The sequence below is a fragment of the Cetorhinus maximus genome, chromosome 2 (assembly GCF_964194155.1).
Source record: "Cetorhinus maximus chromosome 2, sCetMax3.hap1.1, whole genome shotgun sequence".
In the NCBI taxonomy this organism is placed as follows: Eukaryota; Metazoa; Chordata; class Chondrichthyes; order Lamniformes; family Cetorhinidae; genus Cetorhinus; species Cetorhinus maximus.
Window position 1 is genome coordinate 153,891,163 of NC_135880.1, and position 26,043 is coordinate 153,917,205.

Consider the following 26,043-nt stretch of genomic DNA (forward strand, 5'->3'; position numbering starts at 1 on the left):
TAAAGAGAAAAAAGGAGGTTTAGGGCAGATACCGAGGGCTTAAAACAGCAGAAGCCAAGAGGAGTATAGAATGTGTAGGGGGGAACGTAAAAAGGAAGTTAGGAAAGCAAAAAGGGGGCATGAAAAAACATTGGCAGGTAAAATAAAGGAAAATGCAAAGTTATTTTACAAGTACATTAAGAGTTAAGAGGATAACTAGGGAAAGAGTAGGGCCCATTAAGGACCATACTGGTAATTTGTGTGTGGAGCCGGAAGACGTAGGTAGGGTTCTAAATGAATACTTTGTGTCGGTGTTCACAAGTGACAGGGATGATGTAGGTATGGAAATCAGGCAGAAGGACTGTGATTTTAAAAATTAGCATAGAAAGGGAGGAGGTTCTAAGTGGTCTGGCAGGCTTAAAAGTAGATAAATCTCCAGGCCCGGATGAAATGTATCCCAGGCTGTTGAGTGAGGCAAGGGAGGAGATAGCAGGGGCGCTGGAAATAATTTTCAATACCCTGGCCACAGGAAAGGTGCCAGAGGGCTGGAGGACAGCCAGTGTGGTAACATTATTCAAGAAGGGAGGAAGGGATAAACCAGGCCAGTCAGTCTAATCTCAGTGGTGGGGAAACTATTGGAAGCAATTCTGAGGGACAGAATTAATCTACACTTGGAGAGGCAGGGATTAATCAAGGACAGGTCAGCATGGTTTTGTTACGGGGAGGTAATGTCTGACCAATTTGACTGAATTTTTCGAAGAGGTGACCAGGTTTGTAGATGAGGGCAGTGCATTTGTTGTAGTATACTTGGACTTCAGCAAGGCTTTTGATAAGGTCCCGCATGGGAGTCTGATAATGAAGGTAAGAGCCCATGGGATCCAAGGCAATTTGGCAAATTGGATCCAGAATTGGCTGAGTGGCAGGAAGCAGAGGCTGATGGTTGAGGGGTGTTTTTGTGACTGAATGCCTGTGTCCAGTGGGGTTCCACAAGGATAGGTGTTGGGTCCCTTGCTGTTTGTGGTATATATAAACGATTTAAACTTGAATGTAGGAGGGTTGATCAGTAAGTTCGCGGATGACACGAAAATTGGTGGGGTGGGAAATAGTGAAGAGGATAGCCCTAGAATACAGGAGGATATAGACGGGCTGGTCAGATGGGCTGATCAGTGGCAAATGGAATTTAATCCGGATAAGTGTGATGTGATGCATTTGGGCAGGACAAACAAGGCACAGAATACACGATGAATGGTTGGATCCTGGGAAGTACCGAGGATCAGAGGGACCTTGGTGTACATGTCCACCGGTCCCTTAAGTAAGCAGGACAGGTAGATAAGGTGATTAAGAAGGCATATGGGATACTTGCCTTTATTAGCCGAGGCATAGAATATAAGAGCAGGGAGGTTATGCTGGAACTGTATAAAATGCTGGTTAGGCCATAGCTAGAGTATTGCGTGCAGTTCTGGAATCCGCATTATAGGAAGGATGTGGTTGCACTAGAGAAAGTGCAGAGGAGATTTACCAGGATGTTGCCTGGGCTGGAGAGTTTTAGTTATGAGGAGAGATTGGATAGACTGGGGTTATTTTCCCTGGAGCAGAGGAGATTGAGGGGAGACATGATTGAGGTATGTAAAATTATGAGGGGCATAGATAGGATAGACAAGAAGGAACTTTTCCCCTTGGTAGAGGGATCAATAACCAGGGGGCATATATTTAAGAAAAGGTGTCGGAGGTTTAGAGGGGATATGAGGGAGAATCTTTTCACCCAGAGGCTGGTGGGAAGCTGGAACTCACTCACTGAAAGGGTGATAGAGGCAGAAACCCTCATAACATTTGAGAAGTATTTGGATGTGCACTTACAATGCCATGTTGTACAAGGCTATGGGCCTAGTTCTGGGAAATGGGATTAGAATAGTTAGGTACTTGTTTGACTGGTGCAGACTCGATTGGCCGAAGGGCCTTTTCCATGCTGTAGACCTCTATGACTCTAAAATCAAAATCTGTTAATTTCGTCTGAAATTCTTGCACATTATGACCCAAAACTACCGACCATAGGAGCAGCAGATGCATCATTTGCAGTCTGGATGCAGTATTATTTCAAATATAGAGAGATGGTAAACATAGCTTAATATACCTCAAGGTTACTCAGAGACACAGGGAAAAGATATGTAACAATTGAGAAGGAAACATTGACAGCAACATGGACATGCCAGAAATTCTTGGACTGTGTAATAGGATTACGGTTCAAAATTGAAATAGACCATAAGCCATTAGGCATTCTTCTAACCATGAAAGATATTGCAAAGATATTGCCTAGAATCCAACGGTTTAGATTAAGATGAATGATATATGACTCCATAACAGAGTATATTCAGATGACAGCAGATAAACTATTGAGGATACCAGTTGAGGGCACCGATCTAGATAATTTGCATTTCATCAAGGAGGTGGAAGCATATACATCTCTTGTTGCTCAACAACTACCAGCTACAGCAAAGAAGTTGCAGGATATAAAACAAGCATAGTAGCAAGATGATGAATGTGTCCAGATAAGAAAATATTGTCTGGAAGGATGGCTACTTTATACTCCAAACAATCTAATACTATGGTTGTACTTTGAACAGGGAAAAAAACTTACAATCGTTGATGGTCTTCTAGTTTTTAATAACAGAATTCCGAGAACACTTTGGCTTGATATTCTTCAAAGACTTCACCAAAGTCACTTAGGGATAGAAAAATGTTGAGCAAGAGCCCAGCAATCAGTTTGGTGGCCAAGCATTACTTGTTATATAGAAGAAATGATTTTCTAATTGTCTTACATGTGCAGTGAACAACGAAGTGCAAAATGAACTACTGTCACCTTCTACTTTTCTATCGTGGCCACGGGAGTGCCTTGGAATGGATTTATGTGATTTAAAAGCCAAGATATTCCTTATTTTCATTGATTACTACTCAAGGTGGATTGTAGTGAACAGATTGCACAGCATCATGGCGGAAGCAGTCATTCAATCACTGAAGAGAATTTATGCAACACGTGACATTCCAGACATTGTGGTGTATTTTTGAGAGCGAATTATTCCAAAGTGTTGCGAAATAATGGAGATTCATTCATGTAATTCATGTTATCCTCAAGAAAATGGAGAAGTTGAGAGGTGTACAAACCATCAAATGCTTGATGAAGAAGAATGAAGATCTTAATTTAGCTCTTCTGAGTTACTGAACCTCACTGCTACAAAATGGTTTTTCACTGTTATGGACAGGAAAGGGTTTAATTTTAAACAGCCCTGATTTCTCCTCTTACCACTCGTCCATAAACAGAAAAGTGTTTTTGATTTTTGATTTCCCCCTTTGTGTGGTGGTGCATTTTCCCAAACTCCAATTTTTGGAGTGATCCAATCCTCTATTAATAATGCCATAGTAAACTCGAGATATGGTTTGTTTATTTTACACGCACACAAAAAACGCAGGAAGGGGGTTTGCAACGTAGCCCCTGATACATTCACACAAGAGAGATAAGGGAAAGAAAGAGGTACAGGGCAAAGACCACAGACAAAATAAGAATTATTGTTTCACATGAGTCCAGAGCCCAGAATCAGAAATGCAATGGTGTAGTCCTTCAGCTAGATTAGCTGGCTGAAGCTGACACGGGGTGATCCACTTTTCCAGTAGCGCTGACACCCACGATGGGAGAAGCACATAGACAAGAATATGTCTTGCAGTAGGCGCTAATACTGAAGTTCAGCCATCCCAGTAGATGAGGGCCAGGCAGTTTAAACCTGGACAGAGCTCTGTTTCTGTTGCTGCTTTGTTGACGGAAGATGGTAGACTACCTGGATTCAGCTCCACAAGGCAGGTTCCAGCAGCTTGAGGGGGGGCATCATGTGACATAACTGCTGCTTCTTCCCCTTGGTTTGGACAAAGGAAACATGTTCCTGGTCTGGATTCTTCAGGTGGTTAATGTTGCATCAATAATTAGTTTCAGCAGTTTCAAAGCCCCTTTGTCCTTGCAGATGTATCGTCTCCCTTAGCCAGAGCTCTGCGTTAGAAATGTAAAGTGTCTTTGTGCATTTCCTTGAATTTGATTTCTGCAGTCCCAAGGGGCATTAGAGCCTCTTTAAAGATAACAAGATGCTTGAAGGTTAGAAATTCCTTTTGTGTGAGCTATAGTTAGTCTGGCTTCAGTTAGTGTAAAGCCTTTGTCCATTTAAAAAAAATTGTAAAAAGTAGCCTGGATGATATTGTATGGGATGAAGTGTTTGGTGTTGAATCCTTGGAAGTCAGCACTGTCCTTCAGCAAGTGCCACACTATTTGCTGTAAACTTTAGCAAGGTGGGGGTCTGTAATATCAAGCCCAACTGTTCCTCAAGCTGAGACAAATGTGAAAAGGTTTGATAAAATCACCAGATTACCCCAATTCTGCCTAACTGTTACTAACTGCTACAACCCACCAGGTTTGTAAACTTAAGTAAATAACTGTTTATTGAACAAAGTGTCGTTAATCAGTGGCAAAAGAAAAAAATATGAACTGTTAATTTCTAACTCTGTAACATAAACTCTACCCCCTTCTTAAATCCCTATGCACACACATACAAGACACCTAAGACACACAAAAACATGGGGCAGAATTTTGCCTTTGGCGGGTGGGCTCAGCAGAGGCGGTCGGGAAGCCAACTGCCTCCCACGACCGGCACCGCACCGCGATTTCATGCTGGTGGGCCAATTAAAGCCCACCCAGCATGAAATAGGAGTGGCAGCGCTCACGCTGCCTGTGCGGGTGGGAGGAGGAGGGCGAGTGGGTCGAGCACGTGGATGAGTTTTCCAAAAAAATGCAAAGGCCGCTTGGCCTTTTCGCCTGTCCAACAACTGTTCGGTTGGACAGGCAGCGAAAAATTTAGCTTAATTGATTATTTAATGGCTTTAACAGGCCTTTTAAATTTCGGCTGGTGCGCTGCCGACCCTGGTGCGCACCCACCGACCGAAATATATCACGGCTGCGCGTTGATGTCAGCATGCTCGGCTGATGTCAATGTGCGTCATTTCATGCTTGAGTGGGTCGGGTGCGCGCCTGCCCACCAAGTGAAAATTTCTGCCCGTGGATTTTCAGGGTGGGATAAGACAGTTCAATAACACCAGTTCCGGAGTACAGGATTCGATGGGTTGATTTTGATCGATGTTTTCCAAATTCCTTTCAGTTTTTATTGATGACACGGGGTGGTCTTCCAGCACTTTCAGTATTTAGTTCACCGGGTGAGAACTTGCTTTTCAATGTCTTTAACAGTGGTTTTCCCCTTTTCCTTTTGACAGGGGCTCCCTCAGAGAGAGAGCATGTTATAGAGATATGAGGAAGAGAGGATTTTAGATGTTTTCTCTTTGCAGGCCAGGAGCTTTGTGCTGCACTATTCCCACACAAAACCCTGGTCACCTGGTCAGGAGCCAATTAAAATGCTGTCGTCAGGCAACTTCCTAGGTCCAGGACTCCTTTCCGGCACCATTCTATCTTTCATGGCACACACTGTTCCAGGACTGCGACATTGTATATATCTCTCATTCTGTCCCAGTGGACATGTCACTCAACTGCAGCCATTATAGACCACAGTCTAAAAGAAAATAAAAAGATATTTTCCTTACAAAGGTTAAAGGACACTGGAAAGCACCAAAAGCTTAAACAATTGCAGTAGAAATCAGTCAACAAAGAACCTTACTCTGTTGATGATCTCTTTAAGTAGGTATGGGTAGGGGTCCTAGCTGCTGCTGACCAAGGGTTCTGCTGAGCCCCGTTTAAAAGGCGACATTAGCTGGAATGTTGAACTCCAAAATGCCAGCTTTGGTTGACATCATGATTTACCTATTCTAGCTTCTGCTGGAAATTGTAGCACATGCGTGTGAATGGTCTCGTGAAAATGTTGCCCGCCAGGCTACCACGAGAAGTGTGCATGCTTGCCATGGATGCCATTTTAGAACCATAACAGCATTCGTAGCACTGGAAAAGTGGGCTCTACGGAGCCATATTTTGCAGCCTGAATCTTTAATTTTACATATTCTAATGCTGTGATTGACCTCTGCAACCACGCCTGGTTATATAAGATGATATTGTCAGATAAAGGCCTCAGGCTGGGGAGTGTTTGCCTTCAGAGTTATTAAGCAGGAAAGTTATGGAGTTAATCACCATATTTATTGACCATTGTGCTTTCCTTCAGAATTGGGACTGGAGCCAGGCCAAGGCGATTTGAAGGAGGTTCGCACTTTTAAAGTGAACTGTGAAGAGTTCCTTAGAATGGGTCTTCGCTATCATCATCTCAGTCCTCCTTCTCCTGATGTTGACTACATCACTATTAGCTTGGAACTTGTTGACAGCAGAAGCAAAAATGTGCACAAGGTACATGTTAATTTTCTGGAAGTTCACTACTTATATTATCATTACCTCTGCAAACTTTACATTTTGCAAGCAGGACGATATTTGCAATTTATACTACATTATAATTTTATTAATGTTTACATTTATTGCCTACTCCAACAGCTTTCACTATTCACTGAGCATTTCAAAGACTTTCCGGTGTTATTATGGGGATCATTGGTTCTGTACTTATGGATACTGGAAGAATGGGTATGGAAAGATGCATGGAGGGGGTTTGGAAGAGGCATGGGTGGTATGGAGTGGGCATGGTATGGATGGGAGGGTGAGGGCTCGGGGGGCCAAACAACCATGTTGAGAACTGTTGAGAAATGAGTACATTCTAACATGCCCACTGTTATGAACCATGAAGTTGGTAAAGTGGAGTCATTTAAAAATCCCAGAGGGAAACTTTAAACAACTGTTATAATCAATAATTTTAAGTGTAATGTTTGAGATGCGAATTTAAAGTCCGGAATCAGACCACGAGTTCTCGAGGCTTTACATTAACTAATTGAAACATTTTAGTGATTTACACTGGTTAAAATAAATGTACACATGGCTACAAATTACAAATATCATAACTTTTAACAAATTCCCAAACTAATCTCCGTTAAGGCAACAGTAACCCATAGATTTAACCAAAACACCAGGCAAAGCATTTTCACCTTACAAATTCAAAATGAGGTTCTTTCTACTGTGGAGCCAGTTGGAGGCTTGCAGCTGCCTTTTGATCTTATATTGCCTCTTCCTGCACACCCGAAAACTGCTGAAGTTATACCTACCACCACTGAGTGAATTCAAATTCTCATTCTATCAACAACCTCTTTGAACTTCACCTTTTAACAATGAAACCCCATTCATAGTACCAACTCTATTAGTAACATAATCATATTGCTTGGTCTCTGTTAGAAGGGCGTCAAGTTTTCATTCCACTTGAATGCTCTATTCAAAAAATGCAAATGCACGCTATCTCTCTGTTTACATCTCAAACTAGTACATCAAAGCACCCAGACTAGCTGGCTTTAATCCAATTAAGACATACCCGCAAACTAAACCTCAATTTTAATAAATATTTTTCAAAATATTATGTACATTAATGGCTTCATGGTACCCACCTCAGCATTCAGCCGCCTATGTAGCTGCCTCGGCCCTGCTATGGGAAGCAGTGGGCCCACCTCCAGCTGGTGCCTGCCTCTTCAGGATGAAAACACGGTAGACAGGCAAGTGCAGTTTTGGAACTAAGTGCATACCTACGAGTTTGATAAGTGGGAGAGTTTAAAGTTATAATCTTGTCCTTGAAAAATCTAGTCCAGTGTGTAATTAGCAGTAACTATAAAGTACTGTGTAATTATACTAATTTTCCTTCTTTCTTCCAGACTTGGGCAGGGTAAACACATTCTGCTGAGAAGTTGAGTGGATAATTAGCTAACTGGTTGAATCTGGTTTCTCTAACTTCAGTTCCAGGGTGGAAGAATCAATTATTAGGGGACATAGATTTAAGGTGAGAGGAGAAAACTTTAGAAGAGATGTGCGGGGCAAGTTTTTTACGCAGAGGGTGGTGAGTGTCTGGAATTCGCTGCCAGAGGAGGTGGCGGAAGCAGCTGCCAAATACATGAATAGGATGGGAATAGAGGGATACGGACCCCGGAAGTGCAAAATGTTTTAGTTTGACAGGCAATATGATTGGCGCAGGCTTGGAGGGCTGAAGGGCCTGTTCCTGTGCTGTACTTTTCTTTGTTCTTTGACTATAAATTCAGGGTTCTTCAGTGTAGCTAATGCAAATGAGTGCAGCTTTGGAACTGAGCAGATCCCTGGGAGTTTGGTGAGTGGGGGAGTTCATTGAGGAGAGGAAGAGGTGTTCCTTTCCTTTTGCTTTTTCTACCTTTGTCACCCTGTAGGAATTGGTTCTTAGTCTACTACAATGAAGTATCTGGAGTGTCAGGAGTATCTGGTATGTGTTAAGGTCTTTTCCAGCCTAATGTTTAAAATAGTATACAAACTGGTGGTAATTTTAATAAAATGTATAAAAATGTAAACTAAATAAGTGAATTATATAATTAAATAAATAATTAAAACACATTAAGGATGGAAGGACAGGTGATGTGTAAAGACTGCAGCATGTGGGAGCTCCTGGATGCCAGTGTGATCCAGGGCAAACACGTCTGCAGCAGGTGTTTGCGGCTCAAGGAGCTTTGGCTCAGAGCCATTGAGCTGGAGGCCAAGCTGCAGACATTGTGACAGATCAGGGAGGGGGAATGTTACCTAGGTGCTTTGTACCAGGAGGCAGTCACACTGCTTAAGACAGGGTCTTCTGATTTGGTCAGTGCCAGGGACAGGAGGATGTGACTGTGAGTGAGGCAGATAAGGGGACCCAAAGGACAGGAGTGCAGGAGCCTCAGCCTTTGCAACTATCCAATAGGTTTGATGTTCTCTCAGCGTGTTTGGATGACAGCGGGGGCTGCAGCATGGATGAGTAAACTGACCATGGCACCATGGTACAGGAAGATATTCAAGTGCGCGGAGCAAAAAGGAACATAATGGTCATGGGGGACAGTATAATGAAGGGGATTGACACTGTTCTCTGCAGCAAAGAGCGAGAGTCCAGATGGCTATTTTGCTTGTCTAGTGCCAGGGTTCAGGACATCTGCACAGGGCTGGAGAGGAACTTGCAATGGATCCAGTTGTCCTGGTCCATATAGGTACCAACGACATAGGCAGAAATAGAAAAGAGGTTCTGCATAGACAGTATGAGGAGCTAGGCACTAAATTAAAAAGCAGAACCTCGAAGGTACCTGAGCCATGTGCAAATTGGAATAGGGTACATAAAATTAAAGAAATGAATACGTGGCCCGAAGACTGGTGTGGGAGAAGTGGGTTCTTGTTCGTGGGGCACTGGCACCAGTGGGGGCTGTACTGTTGGGACAGTCTGCACCTGAACTGCACTGAGTCCAGTGTTCTAGCGAGCCGCATAACTAAGGAAGTAGAGAGGGTTTTAAACAAAAGAGGGACAAGGGACAGAGAGTACAGGGAGTACAAATCTAACAGTAAATCAGCAGATAAGGCTAGAGAGTACAAAAATAATAAAAGCATAAAACTAAAAGCTCTGAATGCTGCGTGCATTCAGATACAAAACAGATGAACTGAAAGCACAAAAAGAAATAAGTACGATCTGATAGTCACTACAGAGACATGGCTGCAGGATGACATAGACTTGGACTTGAATATTGAGGGGTATATGACATTTAGGAAGGACTGGAAGCAAGGAAAAGTTGGAGGGGTGGCTCTGTTAATTAATGATGGTATTAGCACGAAAGAGGGGGATGAACTAAGTTCAGGAAACCAGGATGTAGAAATGGTTCGGGGAGAGATGAGAAATGATGAAGGCAAGAAGTCACTGTGGGAGTGGTTTACAGGCCCTCAAAAAGTAACCATAAGGCTAGACAGGGTATAAAAGAAGAAGTAATGGGAGCTTCTCAGAAAGGTACAGTGATGGTCAAGGCAGATTTTAATCTGCATATAGACTGGGAAAATCAAATGGGCAAAGGTAGCCTTGATGAAAAATTCATAGAACGTATTCAGGATAGTTTCTTAGAACAGCATGTTCTGGCACCAACCAGGCTATACTGGACCTAGTATTGTGCAACGAGGTAGGATGAATAATGACCCCATAGTGAAGGTGCCCCTATGTAACTGTGATCATAATATGCTTGAATTTAACATTCAGTTTGAGGTAGAGAAGAGCGGTTCCGAGACAAGTATTTTAAACTTAAATAAGGGCTTAAATATGGGGTTGTCCATTTAAAACAGAGATGAGGTGAAATTTTTTCTCCCAGAGTGTCGTGAGTCTTTGGAACTCTCTTCCTGAAAAGGCTGTGGAAGAGCCACAGATGGGTAGAGATGGGTAGATTCTTGGTAAGCAAGGGGGTAATAGGTTATTGGGTGTAGGCGGGATGCAGATTTGAGGTTACTATCCGATCAGCCATGATCTTATTAAATGGAAGAGCAGGCTCGAGGGCCGAATGGCCTACTCCTGTCCTTGTTCTTATGTTCATATTTGACCTATCTGTTAACCTAATTTGCCAGTTCACTTTAGCTAGCTGTACTTCCATGCCCAGATAATTATGAAAATAGTGAATGTAACTCCTTTATTCAAAAAGGAAGGGAGACAGAAAACAGGCAACTACAAGCCACTTAGCTTGACATCTGATATAGATAAAATGTTAGAAGTTATTATTAAAGATATTATAGCAAACTCTTGGAAAAATTCAGGGTAATCAGGAGGAGTCAACATGGCTTTGTGAAAGCAAAATCATGTTTAACTAATTTATTGGAGCTCTTTGAAGAAGTAACATATGCTGTGGATAAAGGGGAACTGGTGGATGTACTGTATTTAGAATTCCAGAAGGCATTTGGTAAGGTGCCACATCAAAGGTCAATATGAAAAATAAAAGCTCACAGTGCAGTAGGTGACATATTGGCATGGATAGAAGATTGGTTACCCAACAGGAAACAGAGGGTCGGCAAAAATGGGTATTTTTTTTGGTTGGCAAGATGTGATGAATGGTGTGCCGCAGCGATCAGTGCTGAGGCCTCAACTTTTTGCAATTTATATAAATGACTTGGATGTCGGTATGATGGTACGATTGCTAAATTTGCTGATGACACGAAGGTCGGAGGAGGACTGTTATGACCCATGAAGTTGGTAAAGTGGAGTTATTTAAAAATCCCAGAGGGAAACTTTAAACAACTGTCATAATCAATAATTTTAAGTGGAATGTTTGAGATGCGACTTTAAACTCAGGAATCAGACTGCTAGTTCTCGAGGTTTTACATTAAACTAAACGAAACATTTTATTAATTTACACAGGTTAGAATATATACACATGGCTAAAAGTTACCGCTATCATAAATGTTAACAAATTCCCAAACTAATCTCCATTAAGACAACAACCCATAGACTTAACCAAAACACCAGGCAAAGCATTTTCACCTTACGAATTCAAAATGAGGTTCTTTCATTGTGGAACCAGTTGGACCAGTTGGAGGCTTACAGCTGCCTTTTGATCTTATATTGCCTTTGCCTGCACACCTGCAAACTACTGAAGTTATACCTACCGCCACTGATTGAATTCAAATTCTCATTGTATCACCAGTCTCTTTGAACATAACCTTTTAACAATGAAACCCCTCTCATGGTACCAATTTTATTAGTAATATAAACATATGGCTTGGTATCTGTTAGAAAGGCGTCAAGTTTTCACCTCACTTTTTGAATGCTCTATTCAAAAAATGCAAATGCACGCTATCTCTCTGTTGATGTCTCAAACTAGTTCATATCAAAGCACCTAGACTAGCGCCTTCAATCCAGTAAAGACATACCCAACTAAATGTCTATTTTGAAAGAAAAATATTTTCCAAAATAATATATACATTAATAGATTCATGACAAGGACACAGGGAGGCTCCAATGGAATATAGATAGCTTACGTGAGTGGGCAAAGATCTGGCAAATGGAGTATAATGTGGGAAAGTGTGAAATTGTCCATTTTGGCAGGAAAAATAAAAAAGAAGCGCATTGTCTAAATGGTGAGAAATTGTAGAGTTCTGAGATTCAGAGGGATCTAGGTGTCCTTGTACATGAATCGCAAAGGGCTCGAATGCAGGTACAGCAAGTAATTAGGAAAGCTAATAGAATGTTATCATTCTATTCAGAAATAGGAGAATAGCGCAGATGAATATGTGGCTTAAGAGTTGGTGCAGGAGGGAGGGTTTTAGATTCCTGGATCACTGGGACCATTTCTGGGGAAGGTGGGACCTGTACAAGCGGGACGGTCTACATCTGAACCAGAGCGAGACTAACATTCTTGCGGGCAGGTTTGCTAGTGCTGTTGGGAGGAGTTTAAACTAATTTTGCAGGGGGAGGGGACACAGAATGTTAGCAGAATAGGGACACATCATAATACAGTAAAACAATCAAGTCAGAGGGAATACAGCTGCAATAAGCTTCAAGGGAGTAAGGCAAGGCTGGATGGCCTCTACTTTAATGCCAGGAGCATTACAGGTAAAATGGATGAGTTAAGGGTGAGGATTGACATGTGGAATTCTGATATAGTAGCCATCACTGAGATGTGGTTGAGGGAAGGGCAGGATTGGCAGCTCATCATTCTGGGATATAGAATCTTCAGGTGAGACAGGTGAGGGGGTAAAAGAGGAAGAGGCGTTGCATTATTAGTTAAGCAGTCAGTTACTGCAGTAAAGAGAGATGATATCTTGGAGGGGGCATCGAATGAAGCTTTGTGGGCAGAGCTTAGGAATAAAAAAGGGCAACCACGTTATTAAGTGTTTATTATAGACCCCCAGATAGTCAGCGGGAAATTGAGGAGCAAATATGTGCACAATTTGTGGAGGTGTGTAAAAACAATAACAATAGGGTAATTATATTAAGTGATTTCAACTTTCCCAACATTAATTGGGATAGACATAGTGTTAAGGGCTTGGATGGAGTGGATTTCTTGAAATGTGTACAGGAGAACTTTTTAGGTCAATATGTAGAGGGTCCAACAAGGAACAGTGCATTGCTGGATCTAATTCTGGGGAATGAAGCCTAACAGGTGGCTGAGGTGGTGGTGGGCGAGCATTTTAGCGATAGCGACCACAACATGGTACAGTTTAAGTTTGTTATGGACAAAGGAATCGACAATTTGCAAAAAAATGTTTTGGATTGGGGGAGAGTGGATTTTAGTAAAATAAGGCAGGATCTGGCCAAGGTAGACTGGGAACAGTTACTTGTGGGGAAATCTACAGAGGAGCAGTGGGGGGGTGCTCAGAAAGGAAATGGGGAGGGTACAGGCTCAACACGTTCCCTCTAGGGTGATAGGAAGGAGTAACAAGCCCGTAGAACCATGGATGACCAGAGATATTCAGGTTATGATGAGAAGGAAAAGAGAGGCTTTTAGCAGGTACAAGGGAAACAAAACAGCAGAGACATTAGTGGAGTACAGACATTGCAGGGTGGTGCTTAAGAAAGCAATTAGGAGAGCAAGGAGGAGATATGAGAAAGCTCTGGCTGGTAAAAGTAGGGAAAATCCCATATATTCTATCAGCATATCAATGGGAAGAGGGTAACCAGGGAAAGAGTAGGGCCCATAAGGGACCAAGGGGGCAATCTATGGGTGGAGCCAGAGGACATCGCTAGAGTGTTGAATGAAGACTTCACGTCCGTCTTCACCCAAGAGAATGAGGATGAAGACATCAAACTCGGGAGAGAGACTGCGAGGTTCTTAAGCAAATTGATAGAGGGAGTGACAAGGCATTGGAGGTGTTGGCAGGCTTAAAAGTGGACAATTCTCCAGGTCCAGATGATTTGTGTCCCAGACTGCTGAGGGTGGCAAGGGAGGAGATCGCAGGGGCTCTGATCCAAATTTTTAATTCCTCCCTGGCCACGGGGGAGGTGCCAGAGGACTGGAGAACAGCTAATGTGGTTCCGCTATTTAAGAAGGGTTGTAGAGATAAGCCAGGGAACTACAGGCCAGTGAGTCTCATGTCAGTGATAGGGAAACAATTGGAGAAAGTTCTGAAGAAGAGTATCTATCTCCACTTGGAGAGGCAAGGTTTGATCAGGGATAGTCAGCATGGCTTTGTCAGAGGGAGGTCATGCCTAACAAATTTGATTGAATTTTTTGAGGAGGTGACCAGGTGTGTAGATGAGGGTAGTGTAGTTGATGTAGTTTATATGGATTTCAGCAAAGCCTTTGACAAGGTCCCACATGGGAGACTTCTCAAGAAGGCAAATGCACATGGGATACAGGCGTAATTTGATAAGGTGGATTCAAAATTGACTTAGTTGTAGGAGGCAGAGGGTGATGACGGAAGGATGCTTTAGTGACTGGAAGCTTGTGTCCAGTGGCGTACCACAGGGATCTGTGCTGGGTCCCCTATTATTCGTCATTGATATAAATGACATATATGACTATGTTGGGGGGTAGGATTGGTAAGTTTGCAGATGATGCAAAGATTGGCCGGGTGGTTAACAGTGAGGTTGAGTGTCTTGGGCTACAGGAACATATAGACGGGATGGTCAAATAGGCAGATAAGTGGCAGATGGAATTTAAAACAAAAACAGAATTACCTGGAAAAACTCAGCAGGTCTGGCAGCATCGGCGGAGAAGAAATCAGTTAACGTTTCGAGTCTTCATGGCCCTTCGGCAGAACTGAAGCATAGTTAGAAGAAGGGAGAAATATAAATTGGTTTAAGGTGGGTGGGGGGCGGTGGGGGTGGGGTGGGGCGGGGGGGGTGGGGGAGAGAGAGACTTGAGGGTGTGGTGATTGTGGAGATGAGCAGATAATCAAAAGATGTCACAGACAAAAGGGTCAAAGAGGTGTTTTGTCTGAGAAAAGTGCTAATTAAGAATGGAAGACAGGATATTCAAAGTACAGCTCTAGTGGGGGTGGGGTGGAAAGGCTAACAAGGTTTTAGTTTTAGATTTAAAAATAATGGAAATAGGTGGGGAAAGAAGAATCTATATAAATTATTGAAAAAAAAAAGCGGGGGTGGGGGGGGGGCGAGAAACGGGGTGGGGATGGGGGGAGGGGGAGTTTAAGATCTAAAGTTGTTGAATTCAATATTCAGCCCAGAAGGTTAACCCTGAAAAGTGTGAGGTGATACACTTTGGAAGGAGTAATTTGACAAGGAAGTATTCAATGAACGGCATGGCACTCGGAAGTTTTGAGGAACAAAGGGACCTTGGCGTGTGTGTCCATAGATCTCTGAAGGCAGAGGTCATGTTAGTGGGGAGGTGAACAAGGCATATGGGACACTTGTCTTTATCAATCAAGGCAGAGATTACAAAATTAGGGAGGTTATGTTGGAGTTGTATAGAACCTTGGTGAGGCCACAGCTGGAGTATTGTGTGCAGTTCTGGTCGCCACATTATAGGAAGGATGTGATTGCACTGGAGGGAGTGCAGAGGAGCTTCACCAGGATGTTGGGTTAGATTTAAGTTATGAAGAGAGGTTGGATAGACTTGGGTTGTTTTTGTTGGAGCAGAGAAGACTGAGGGGCGACCTGATCGAGGTGTACAAGATTATGAGGTGCATGGACAGGGTGGATAGGGAGCAGCTGTTCCCCTTAGTTGAAGAGTCAGTCACAAGGGGACACAAGTTCAAGGTGAGGGGCAGGAGGTTTTGGGGGGATGTAAGGAAAAACCTTTTTACCCAGAGGGTGGTGGAGGCGGGTTGCCTGACATCCTTTAAAAAATACCTGGATGAGCACTTGGCACGTCATAATTCAAGGCTATGGGCCAAGTGCTGGTAAATGGGATTAGGTAGGTCAGGTGTTTCTCACGTATCAGTGCAGACTCGATGGGCCGAAGGGCCTCTTCTGCACTGTGATTCTATTGCAAGCGGAATTGATTACAAAAGCAGGGAAGTTATGCTTCAGGTATACAGGGTATTGATGACACCACATTTGCGGTAGTGTCCAGGATTGATCTCTTTATTTGGGGCAGGATGTAAACGCATTGGCAGCTGTTCAGAGAAGGTTTACCAAACTCATACCTGGATTGGGCAGGTTGCCTTATGAGGAAAGGTTGGATAGGCTAGGCTTGTATCTGCTGGTGTTTCGGAGACCGAAACATATAAGACCCTGAGGGGCCTTGACAGGGGTCAATGTGGAGAGTATGTTTCCTCTTGTGGGAGAATCTAGAACTAGAGGTCACTGTTTAAAAATAAGGATCATCCATTTAGGGCAGAGTGGAGGAGAAATTTTTTCTGAGGGGAGTGAGCCTTTGGATCTCTCTTCCTCACAAGGTTGAGGAAGCAGAGATTTTGAATATTTTTAAGGCAGAGGTAGATAGAGTCTTGATAAGCATGTGGGTGAAATGTTATGGAAGGTAGGCAGAAATGTGGAATTGAGGTTACAATCAGATCAGCCATGATCTTATTGAATGGTGTAGGCTCGAAGGGCCAAGTAGCCTATTCCTCCTAATTTGTATGTTCGCCTGCCAGGACAGAGGCAGGATCATGGATCGGGAAAATTCCCAACTCCTGATTCCTGCCTTGAAGATAAAAATCTGGCCCAAAGTTTTTTTAAAATCATGCCCATGTCTTCTGCCTCCGGATTTTCCGGGTGGTACCACAGATGAGTTCTGCTGCAGCAGACTAAGATAAGAACCTCGAAGTGGCAGCATGTGAGGAAAACACTGATGGGCATACACACAGATGCTGGCTACATTGACCAGCCTGGCAGACAACCTCCTGTTGCTGTCGAGAAACATGGAGGGGTTCAGCTTATCCTCTCTACAGCTTCTGCTCCACCTCCTTGTCATTCCTGAAGACTCAGCACTTTACTGCTTCCACCCACCTGTTGCAGCTTTTGTGTGGACAGGTCACCAACTGCCTCTGCTCTCCCAGTAAGGATGCAGCAAATCCAGGAGTTCAAATAAACTAAAAGGTGAGTACAGATTCCTGGGGGACTACTAGTCATATCAATCCAAATGGAGCACATACCCATTATGCTTACTGTCTGTCATTACAGAGACTTGGTTAAAGTTATTGCTATTACAAAGACTTGGTTGAAGGATGGACAGGATTGGCAGATAAACGTTCCAGGAGTTAGATGTTTCAGGCAGGATAGAGAGGGATGTCAAAGAGGTGGGGGAGTTGCACTGCTGGTTAAGGGGAATATCACAGCTGTACGACAGGAGGACACCTTGGTGGGCTCATGCAGCGAGGCAATATGGGTAGAGCTCCGGAATAGGAAGGGTGCAGTCACAATGTTGGGGGTTTACTATAGGCCTCACAATTGCCGGCGGGAGATTGAGGAACAGTTATGTAGGCAGATTTTGGAAAGATGTAAAAGCAATAGGGTTGTTGTGGTGGGTGATTTTAACTTTCCGTAATATTGACTGGGAATCACTTAGTGCTAGAGGTTTGGATGGTGCAGAATTTGTAAGGTGCATCCAGGAGGGCTTCCTGAGACAATATGTAGATAGTCCAACTAGGGAAGGGGCAGTACTGGACCTGGTATTAGGGAATGAACCTGGCCAGGTGGTCGAAGTTTCAATAGGGGAGCATTTTAGGAAAAGTGACCATAATTCAGTAAGTTTCAAGGTACCGGTGGATAAGGATAACAGGAGTCCTCAGGATAAGGTGCTTAATTGGGGGAAGGCTAATTATAACAATATTATATACTGAGGAATCTAGACTGGAGGCAGATGTTTGAGGGCAAATCAACAACTGACGTGGGGGGCTTTCAAACGTTAGTTGATAAGAATTCAGGACCAGCATGTTCCTGCTAGGATGAAGGATAAGCATGGCAAGTTTCAGGAACCTTGGATAACGAAGGATATTGTGAGATTAGTCAAAAAGAAAAGGGAAGCATTCGTAAGGGCTAGAAGGCTGGGAACAGATGAAGCCCATGGAGAATATAAAGTATGAAGAAACTTAAGCAAGGAGTCAGGAGGGCTAAAAGGGGTCATGAAAAGTCACTGGCACCAGGATTAAGGAAAATCCCAAGGCCTTTTATACATATGTAATAAGCAAGAGGGTAGCCAGGGAAAGGGTAGGCCCACTCAGGGACAGAGGTGGGAATCTGTGTGTGGAGCCAGAAGAAATGGGAGAGATACTAAATGAATACTTTCATCGGTATTCACCAAAGAGAAGGACTTAGCAGTCGATTTGTCTAGGGAAGAGTGTGTAGATAGCCTGGATCATGTTGAGATCAAAAAGGAGGAGGTGTTAGGCGTCTTGAAGAATATTAAGGTGGATAAGTCCCCAGGGCCAGATGGAATCTACCCCAGAGTACTGAGGGAGGCACGGGAGGAGATTGCTGGGGCCTTGACAGAAATCTTTGTATCCTCACTGGCTACGGGTGAGGTCCCAGAGGACTGGAGAATGGCCAATGTTGTTCCATTGTTTAAGAATGGTAGCAGGGATAATCCAGGAAATTACAGGCCGGTGAGCCTTACGTCAGTGGTAGGTAAATTATTGGAGAAGATTCTTCATGACAGGATTCACTAACATTTGGAAGCAAATGGGCGTATTAGTGAGAGGCAGCATGGTTTTGTGAAGGGGAAGTCGTGTCTCTCTAACTTGATCGAGTTTTTCGAGGAAGTGACAAAGATGATCGACGAGGGAAGGGCAGTGGATGTTATATACATGGATTTCAGTAAGGCCTTTGACAAGAGCCCTCATGGCAGACTGGTACAGAAGGTAAAGTTGCACAGGATCAGAGGTGAGCTGGCAAGAATTGGCTTGGTCATAGAAGACAGAGGGTAGCAGTAGAAGGGTGCTTTTCTGAATGGAGAGCTGTGACCGGTGGAGTTCCACAGGGATCAGTGCTGGGACCTTTGCTGTTTGTAGTATACATAAATGATTTGGAGGGAAAATGTAACTGGGCTGATTAGTAAGTTTGCAGACGACTCTAAGGTTGGAGGAGTTGCAGATAGTGAAGAGGATTGTCAAAGGATACAACGGGATATAGATCGGTTGGAGACTTGGGCGGAGAAATGGCAGATGGAGTTTAATCAGGACAAATGCGAGCTAATGCATTTTGAAAGGTACAGGCAGGAATTATACAGTTAATGGCAGAACCCTTAAGTGCATTGACGGGCAGAGGGATCTGGGTGTACAAGTCCACAGGTCACTGAAAATGGCAACGCAGGTGGATAAGGTAGTCAGGAAGGCATATGGCATGCTTGCCTTCATTGGCAGGGGTATTGAGTATAAAAGCTGGGAAGTCATGCTGCAGCTGTATAGAAACTTAGTTAGGCCACACTTGGAATATTGCGTGCAATTCTGGTCGCCATATTACCAGAAAGATATGGAGGCATTGGAGAGGGTGCAGAGGAGGTTTACCAGGATGCTGCCTGGTCTGGAGGTTATTAGCTATGAGGAGAGGTTGGAGAAACTCGGATTGTTCTCACTAGAGCGACGGAGATTGAGGGGCGACTTGATAGAAGTTTACAAAATTATGAGTGGCATGGACAGAGTGGATAGTCAGAAGCTTTTTCCCAGGATGGAAGAGTCAATTACCAGGGGACATAGATTTAAGGTGAGAGAAGAAAACTATACAGGAGATGTGCGGGGCAAATTTTTTATGCAGAGGGTAGTGAGTGTCTGGAATTCGCTGCCAGAGGAGGTGGTGGAAGCAGGAACGATAGTGTTGTTTAAGAGGCAGCTTGACAAATACGTGAATAGGTTGGGAATAGAGGGAAGAGCAAAATGTTTTAGTTGACGGGCAATATGATCGGCGCAGGCTTGGAGGGCCGAAGGGCCTGTTCCTGTGCTGTACTTTTCTTTGTTCTTTGTTCTGTCTCTTGCTGTTATATGAATAGACAGAAGCTGAGGTTATCCTCCTTAGAGCAGAATGGTCTAAGAAGAGATTTGATACAGTAAATGAATAGCTAAATGATGAGTACATGATTGAGTAAATGCAGAGATGTTTGCAATGTCTGAAGGGTCGATAACCAGAAGGCACAGATTCAGGGTTCCTAAGAAGGGTCATACGGACTCAAAACATTAACTCTGTTAATCTCTCCACAGATGCTGCTTGACCTGTGGAGTTTTTCCAGCATTTTCTGGTTTTGGCAAAGATTTAAAGTGTTTACCAAAAGAAGCAAAGACATGAGGAAAAGCTTTTTTATGCAATGGGTGGTTAGGATGTGGAATGCAATGCCCGATAGTGTGGTTGATACAGGTTCAATCTAAGCTTTAAAAGGAAATTGGATTTTTAAAATCCAAAGGATGTGGGCTTCGCTGGCTAGACCAGCAGTTATTGCCCATCCCTAATTGTCCTTGAGAAGGTGGTGGTGAGCTGCCTTTTTGAACTGCTGCAGCCCATGTGGTGTAGGTACACTCACAGTGCTGTTAGGAAGGGAGTTCCAGCATTTTGACCCAGCGACAATAAAGGAATATTTCCAAGTCAGGATGGTGAACGGCTTGGAGGGGAATTTCCTGGTGGTGGTGTTCCCATGTATCTGCTGCCCTTGTCCTTCTAGATGGCAGTGGTCGTGAGTTTGAAAGGTGCTGTTGAAGGAGCCTTGGCGAGTTACTGCAGTGTATCTTGTAGATGGTACACACTGCTGCTACTGTGTGTCAGTGGTGGAAGGAGTGAATGTTTGAGGATGAGGTGTCAAACAAGCGGGCTGCTTTGTCCTGGATGGTGTCAAACTTCGAGTGTTGTTGGAGTGGCACTCATCCAGGCAAGTGGAGAGTATTCCATCACACTCCTGATCTGTGCCTTGTAGATAGTGGACAGGCTTTGGGGAGTCAGGAAGTGAGTTACTTACCACAGGATTCCTAGCCCCTGACCTGCTCTTGTAGCTACAGTACTTATATGGATCGTCCAGTTCAGTTTTTGGTCAATGGTGACTCCACGATGTTGATGGAGGGGGATTCAGTGATGGTAATGCCATTGAATGTCAAGGGGCGATAGTTGGGTTCTCTCTTGTTGAAGATGGTCATTGCCTGGCACTTGTGTGGTGTGAATGTTACTTTCCATTTGTCAGCCCAAGCCTGGTTGTTGTCCAGATCTTGCTGCATTTGGACATGGACTGCTTCACTATCTGAGGAGTCACGAATTGTGCTGAACATTGTGCAATCATCAGCGAACATCCCCACTTCTGACCTTATGATGGAGGGAACGTATTTGATGAAGCAGTTGAAGATAGTTGAGCCAAGGATACTACCCTGAGGAACTCCTGCAGTGATGTGCTGGAGCAGAGATGATTGACCTCCAACAACCACAACCATCTTCTTTGTGCTTGGTATGACTCCAACCAGTGGAGAGTTTTCCCCCTGATTCCCATTGACTCCAATTTTGCTCGGGCTCTTTGATGCCACACTCGGTCAAATGCTACCTTGATGTCAATGGCAGTCACTCTCACTTCACCTGTTGAGTTCAAGTTCTTTTGTCCGTGTTTGAACCAAGGCAGTAATGAGGCCAGGAGCTGAGTGGCCTTGGTGGAACCCAAACTGAGATCAGTGAGCAGGTTATTGCTAAGCAAGTGCCACTTGATAGCACTGTTGATGACCCCTTCCATCACTTTACTGATGATGGAAAGTAGACTAATGGGGCGGTAATTGGTCGGGTTGGATTGTGTCCTGCTTTTTGCGGACAGGACATACCTGCGCAATTTTCCACATTGCCGGGTAGATGCAAGTGTTGTAGCTATACTGGAGCAGCTTGGCTAGGGGCGTGGCAAGCTCTGGAGCACAAGTCTTCAGTACTGTTTCTGCAATATTGTCAGGGCCCATAGCCTTTGCAGTATCCAGTGCCTTCAGGCATATCTTGATATCACATGAGTGAATCGAATTGGCTGAAGACTGGCAACTGTGATGCTGGGGACCTGCGGAGGAAGCTGAGATGGATCATCCACTCGGCACTTCTGGCTGAAGATTAAAGCAGCCTTATCTTTTGCACTGACGTGCTGGGCTCCCCCAGCATTGAGGATGGGGATATCTGTGGAGCCTCCTCCTCCAGTGTGTTGTTTAATTGTCCTCCACCATTCATGGTTGGATGTGGCAGGACTTGGTTGTGAAACCACTTATTTCTATCTATCAGTTGCTGCTTATGCTGCTTGGCATGCAATATTCCTGCATTGCAGCTTCACCAGGTCAACACCTCATCACTAGGTATGCCTGGTGCCGCTCCTGGCATGCCCTCCTGCACTCCTCACTGAACCAGGTTTGACCCCTTGGCTTGATGGTAATGGGGGATATGCCGGGCAATGAGGTTACAGGTTGTCGTTGAGTACAATTCTGCTGCTGCTGATGGCCCACAGCATCTCATGGATGCCCAGTCTTGTTGTTAGATCTGTTTGACGTCTATCCCATTTAGCATGGTGGTAGTGCCACACAACACAATGAAGGGTATCCTCAACATGAAGACGGGACTTCATCTCCACAACAACTGTGTGGTGGTCACTGCTACTGATACTGTCATGGACAGATGCATCTATGGCAGGCAGTTTGGTGAGGATGAGGTCAATTATGTTTTTCCCTCGTTTTGGTTCCCTCACCATCTGCCGCAGACCTAGGCTAGCAGCTATGCCCTTTAGGACTTGACCAGCTTGATCATCATTGGTGCAACTGAGACTTTATAATTCCGTAGCGTTTTGATACAACTGAGTGACTTGCTAGGCCATTTCAGAGGGCATTTAAGAGTCAACCACATTGATGTGGTTCAAGTCACATGTCGGCCAGACCAAGTAAGGATGGCAGATTTCCTTCCCTAAAGGACATTAGTGACAATCGACAATGTCTTCATGGTCATCATTAGACTTAGTTCCAGATTTTTAATTGAATTCAAATTTCACTATCTGCTGTGGTGGGACTCAAGCCCAGAGCATTACCCTGGGTCTCTAGATTACTAGAAAAGCGAAAAGATGGAGCTGGAGGCTATGACTAGATACGCAAGCCCAGTCAATCCTGCTGTCTTTCCACACTTGACAATGGTTCTTCTTGTAATTGGCATGTTCTTTACCGCATGGTTTTTTGTATATGAGGTAATAGCTACCAAATACACACAGGTTATCTGCAAAGAACTGCTGATTTCCCTAGTGGATTCTCTTTTTATGGGATTTGGAATACCTTTCCTCCTCCAATGGGTTGGGATCTATGGATGAGGACAAGCTGGGAGTGTGCAGGGAAGAAATATGAGGGAACATTCCAGCAGGAAGTGCTGTTTCCACACTGACTTCACTGTAATCTCAGTACTCTAGTTCTATATCTTAGATCTTTGATTCTTACCCCAATAATTATTCTCTGTACTTACTCTCAGGTCCTGCCACTCCTTGCTCTCCAGACTGCTGACCCCATTTTCCTGATGGTCTTACACCCTCTGGGCTCCAAGCTATTAGAGAAGCTGCAGCCTTCAAGAGTCACTGAGTAGCACCCGAACTTTGTACAGAATTTGTTCTTATAAAAACCAAAAGATAAAAGCTTTGACATTTAAAAAAAAACAATACCACTACGCCACTGCCTCTTCTAAATAGTTGAAAAATAATAAGTTGCAGGAATATTAGGCACAGGTAGGGGAGCAGGACCAACTGGATTGCGTTTCAGAAGACCCACTTCAGACTTGATGGGCTGAATGTTGTACAATGTTTTCATTGAGTGAAACCATCCCTCTTTTTCCTACTTGATTTGTCTGTAGCCTTTGACACAGCAAACCACTTCATCCTTTCCCCTTGTCATCCAGGTACCCAAAAACAGTTCGGACCAGTATTCTTATTTCCCAGTTTTTACTGGTGTTCCATTTTAAGGTATACAAGACCAGTTTGGACCAGTATTCTTATTTCCCAGCTTTTACAGTTTTTTTCCTTCTGGGAGGTGGTGCTGCCGCCTTTGAAAACAAATTTAAGATTTAATACAAAACAAAAATAAAAATACCTGGAAAAATTCAGCAGGTCTGGCAGCATCTGCAGAGAGGAACACAGTTAATGTTTCGAGTCCGTATGCCTCTGCCTGACTTGCTGAGTTTTTCCAGGTATTTTTTTTTGGATTTCCAGCATCCGCAGTTTTTTGCTTTTAAGATTTAATACCTTGTTTCGTTACTCTAGTTCTATATCTTAGATCTTTGATTCTTACCTCAATAATTATTCTCTGTACTTACTCTCAGGTCCTGCCACTCCTTCCTCTCCACACTGCTGACCCCATTTTCCTGATGGTCTTACTCCCCCTGGGCTCCAAGCTGCTCCACCCCTCGGCTCCTTATTTCCAGGCTCTCTAATTTAATAAAATAATCAATATATTTTCACAGCTCTTGGTTTATTTAACTGCCCAAGCTTCAAAAGGCAAGAAAAAAATGCTGCAATGCGCACCAACCAGTCACCTCCATGCTGTCATGTGACATCACCCCTTGTTTTCTTCCCCTCTCCACTACTCCTTTCATTTCAGCTTCTGAACTCACTCTGGCCATTGCTGCTGCTGCTGGTCTTGGGTCTTGGGTTGCTTCATCTTTAAATCTCTGCCTCCCTGCCTCCAAACTCGGTCTGGTCATCGCTGCAGCTGTGCTGCGGGGTCTTGGGTTGCCTCTCCTTTATACCCTGCCTCTGCTCCTGTTCTTAACGCTGCTGCTGGTCAGGGGCCTTGGGTTGCCTCTCCTTTAACTCTGCCTATCTGGCTCTGATTCTGCTCTCATTATTGCTGCTGCTGCTGCTGGTTTGGAGCTTCGGGTTGTTGCTACTTTATATCCCCACCTCTGTTCCTGCTTTTTATATATTGATATGTTTTTAGGTTGAAAAAAACACTATGGGAGGAATTTTTTGTGCCCGCAGGTGGGCGTAAACGGACAACTTAGTGGGAAGGCTAAATATCAGTTTCATGACATTGTGAAACCAGTCGTCTGCTCCACCTGTCAATGGCGGGCTGCGTTTCCCACCGCTGCACGTTGGGAGCTTCATTGTAATACATCTGCATTGCATTATACATCCAGCTCACCAGAATCATCCCCCCAACCCTGGATCATCCGAGTCCATCGGCATGATTGCACACCGACGTGTTTCATAACAGCATTTATAAGGTGTGCACCTGGTGCGCTGCACTTTGAGGAAAACTCGGAGGTGAGTGCATAGTAACGTTGCGCAGCACTCACAAGGGTCGCCTGTTGGACCTCAAGGTTGAGGCACCACGGATTCAGGCGAAGGCACAGGCAAGTCGCATTTACCTGGCTGGCTGAGTGTGATACCAAGGCAAGGGCAGTACTGAGGTGAAGTGAGTTCCAGGGGGGCAAGGGTTGCAATGCGGTTTATGGTAGTGCACAAGCACATGTGGGTACGGGGGGTTCAGGGAAGCAACCAAGCATTAGGGATACCTTGTATAAAGTGACCATTCCTCTATAGCTGAGTCAGTTCAGGCACGGTCACATTGACATGCTTGGAGTCAGGCCTCTAGCTCATCTGCCCACTCAAGCAACACACAGGCATAAAAATGCCATCAAGTGCTCCAGAGCTTTTCACCCCTTGGGCACAGACTGCAAAGTAATCAGCATTTTAGTGGATTGCAGAACAATTGGATGACTGGGCACGTTGTATATGTTGCAAAAGTTGAAATGGAGCAGTCACTGGTGGAGGCGCTCACAGTCCCTTGAAATGTCATCATTCAGGTTTGGACCATGAGGTCATGGACGCCAGCTTTGCCAAGGCATACATTGTGCGTTTCGTCCGGGATCAGGAAAGCCAGGAAACAAGAATGCTGGGATTTACCCAGATCTCAGGTTTTCCACAGGTGCAGGGTGCCATTGACTGCACTCACATGGTGCTCAGATCTCTGTGGCAACAAGGGGTCAACTATGTCAACCGCAAGGGCATCCACTCACTGAATGTTCAGCTGGTGTGCAACCACCACAATTGCACCCTGCAGGTCTGCGCACAGTTCCCAGGGAGTATCAATGACTTCTACATTCTCAGTAGGTCTCAGATCCCTGACGTCTTCCAGGGTCCACAGAGGCTGCAGGGTTGGCTCCTTGGGGACAAAGGTTACCCACAGAGGATGTGGCTGATGACATCTGTGCGGCAGTCTCAGACTGCAGCAGTACGAAGGTGTAACACAGCTTATGCTGCAACTCGCAACTTGGTGGAGCAAACCATTGGGATGCTCAAAATGAGGTTCCGATGCCTGGACTGGTCTGGTAGAGCAATATAGTCCACAGAGGGTGTCACGCATTGTTGTCG

At 44.3% G+C, this 26,043-nt stretch overlaps 1 protein-coding gene and 1 pseudogene across 3 annotated transcripts in view; both read left to right on the top strand.

The window, feature by feature from the left end:
* The window catches only part of frem1a (Fras1 related extracellular matrix 1a), a 429,561-nt gene that overhangs the window by 78,252 nt on the left and 325,266 nt on the right, over positions 1-26,043 (top strand). For all 3 annotated transcript variants that reach the window (XM_078570514.1, XM_078570515.1, XM_078570516.1), the window contains exon 5: positions 6,174-6,352. In XM_078570514.1, the coding sequence (XP_078426640.1) occupies positions 6,174-6,352 (179 nt within the window). The remainder of the gene's footprint in view (positions 1-6,173; positions 6,353-26,043) is intronic.
* LOC144690690 (dolichyl-diphosphooligosaccharide--protein glycosyltransferase subunit TMEM258 pseudogene) lies at positions 22,746-23,071 on the top strand (annotated as a pseudogene).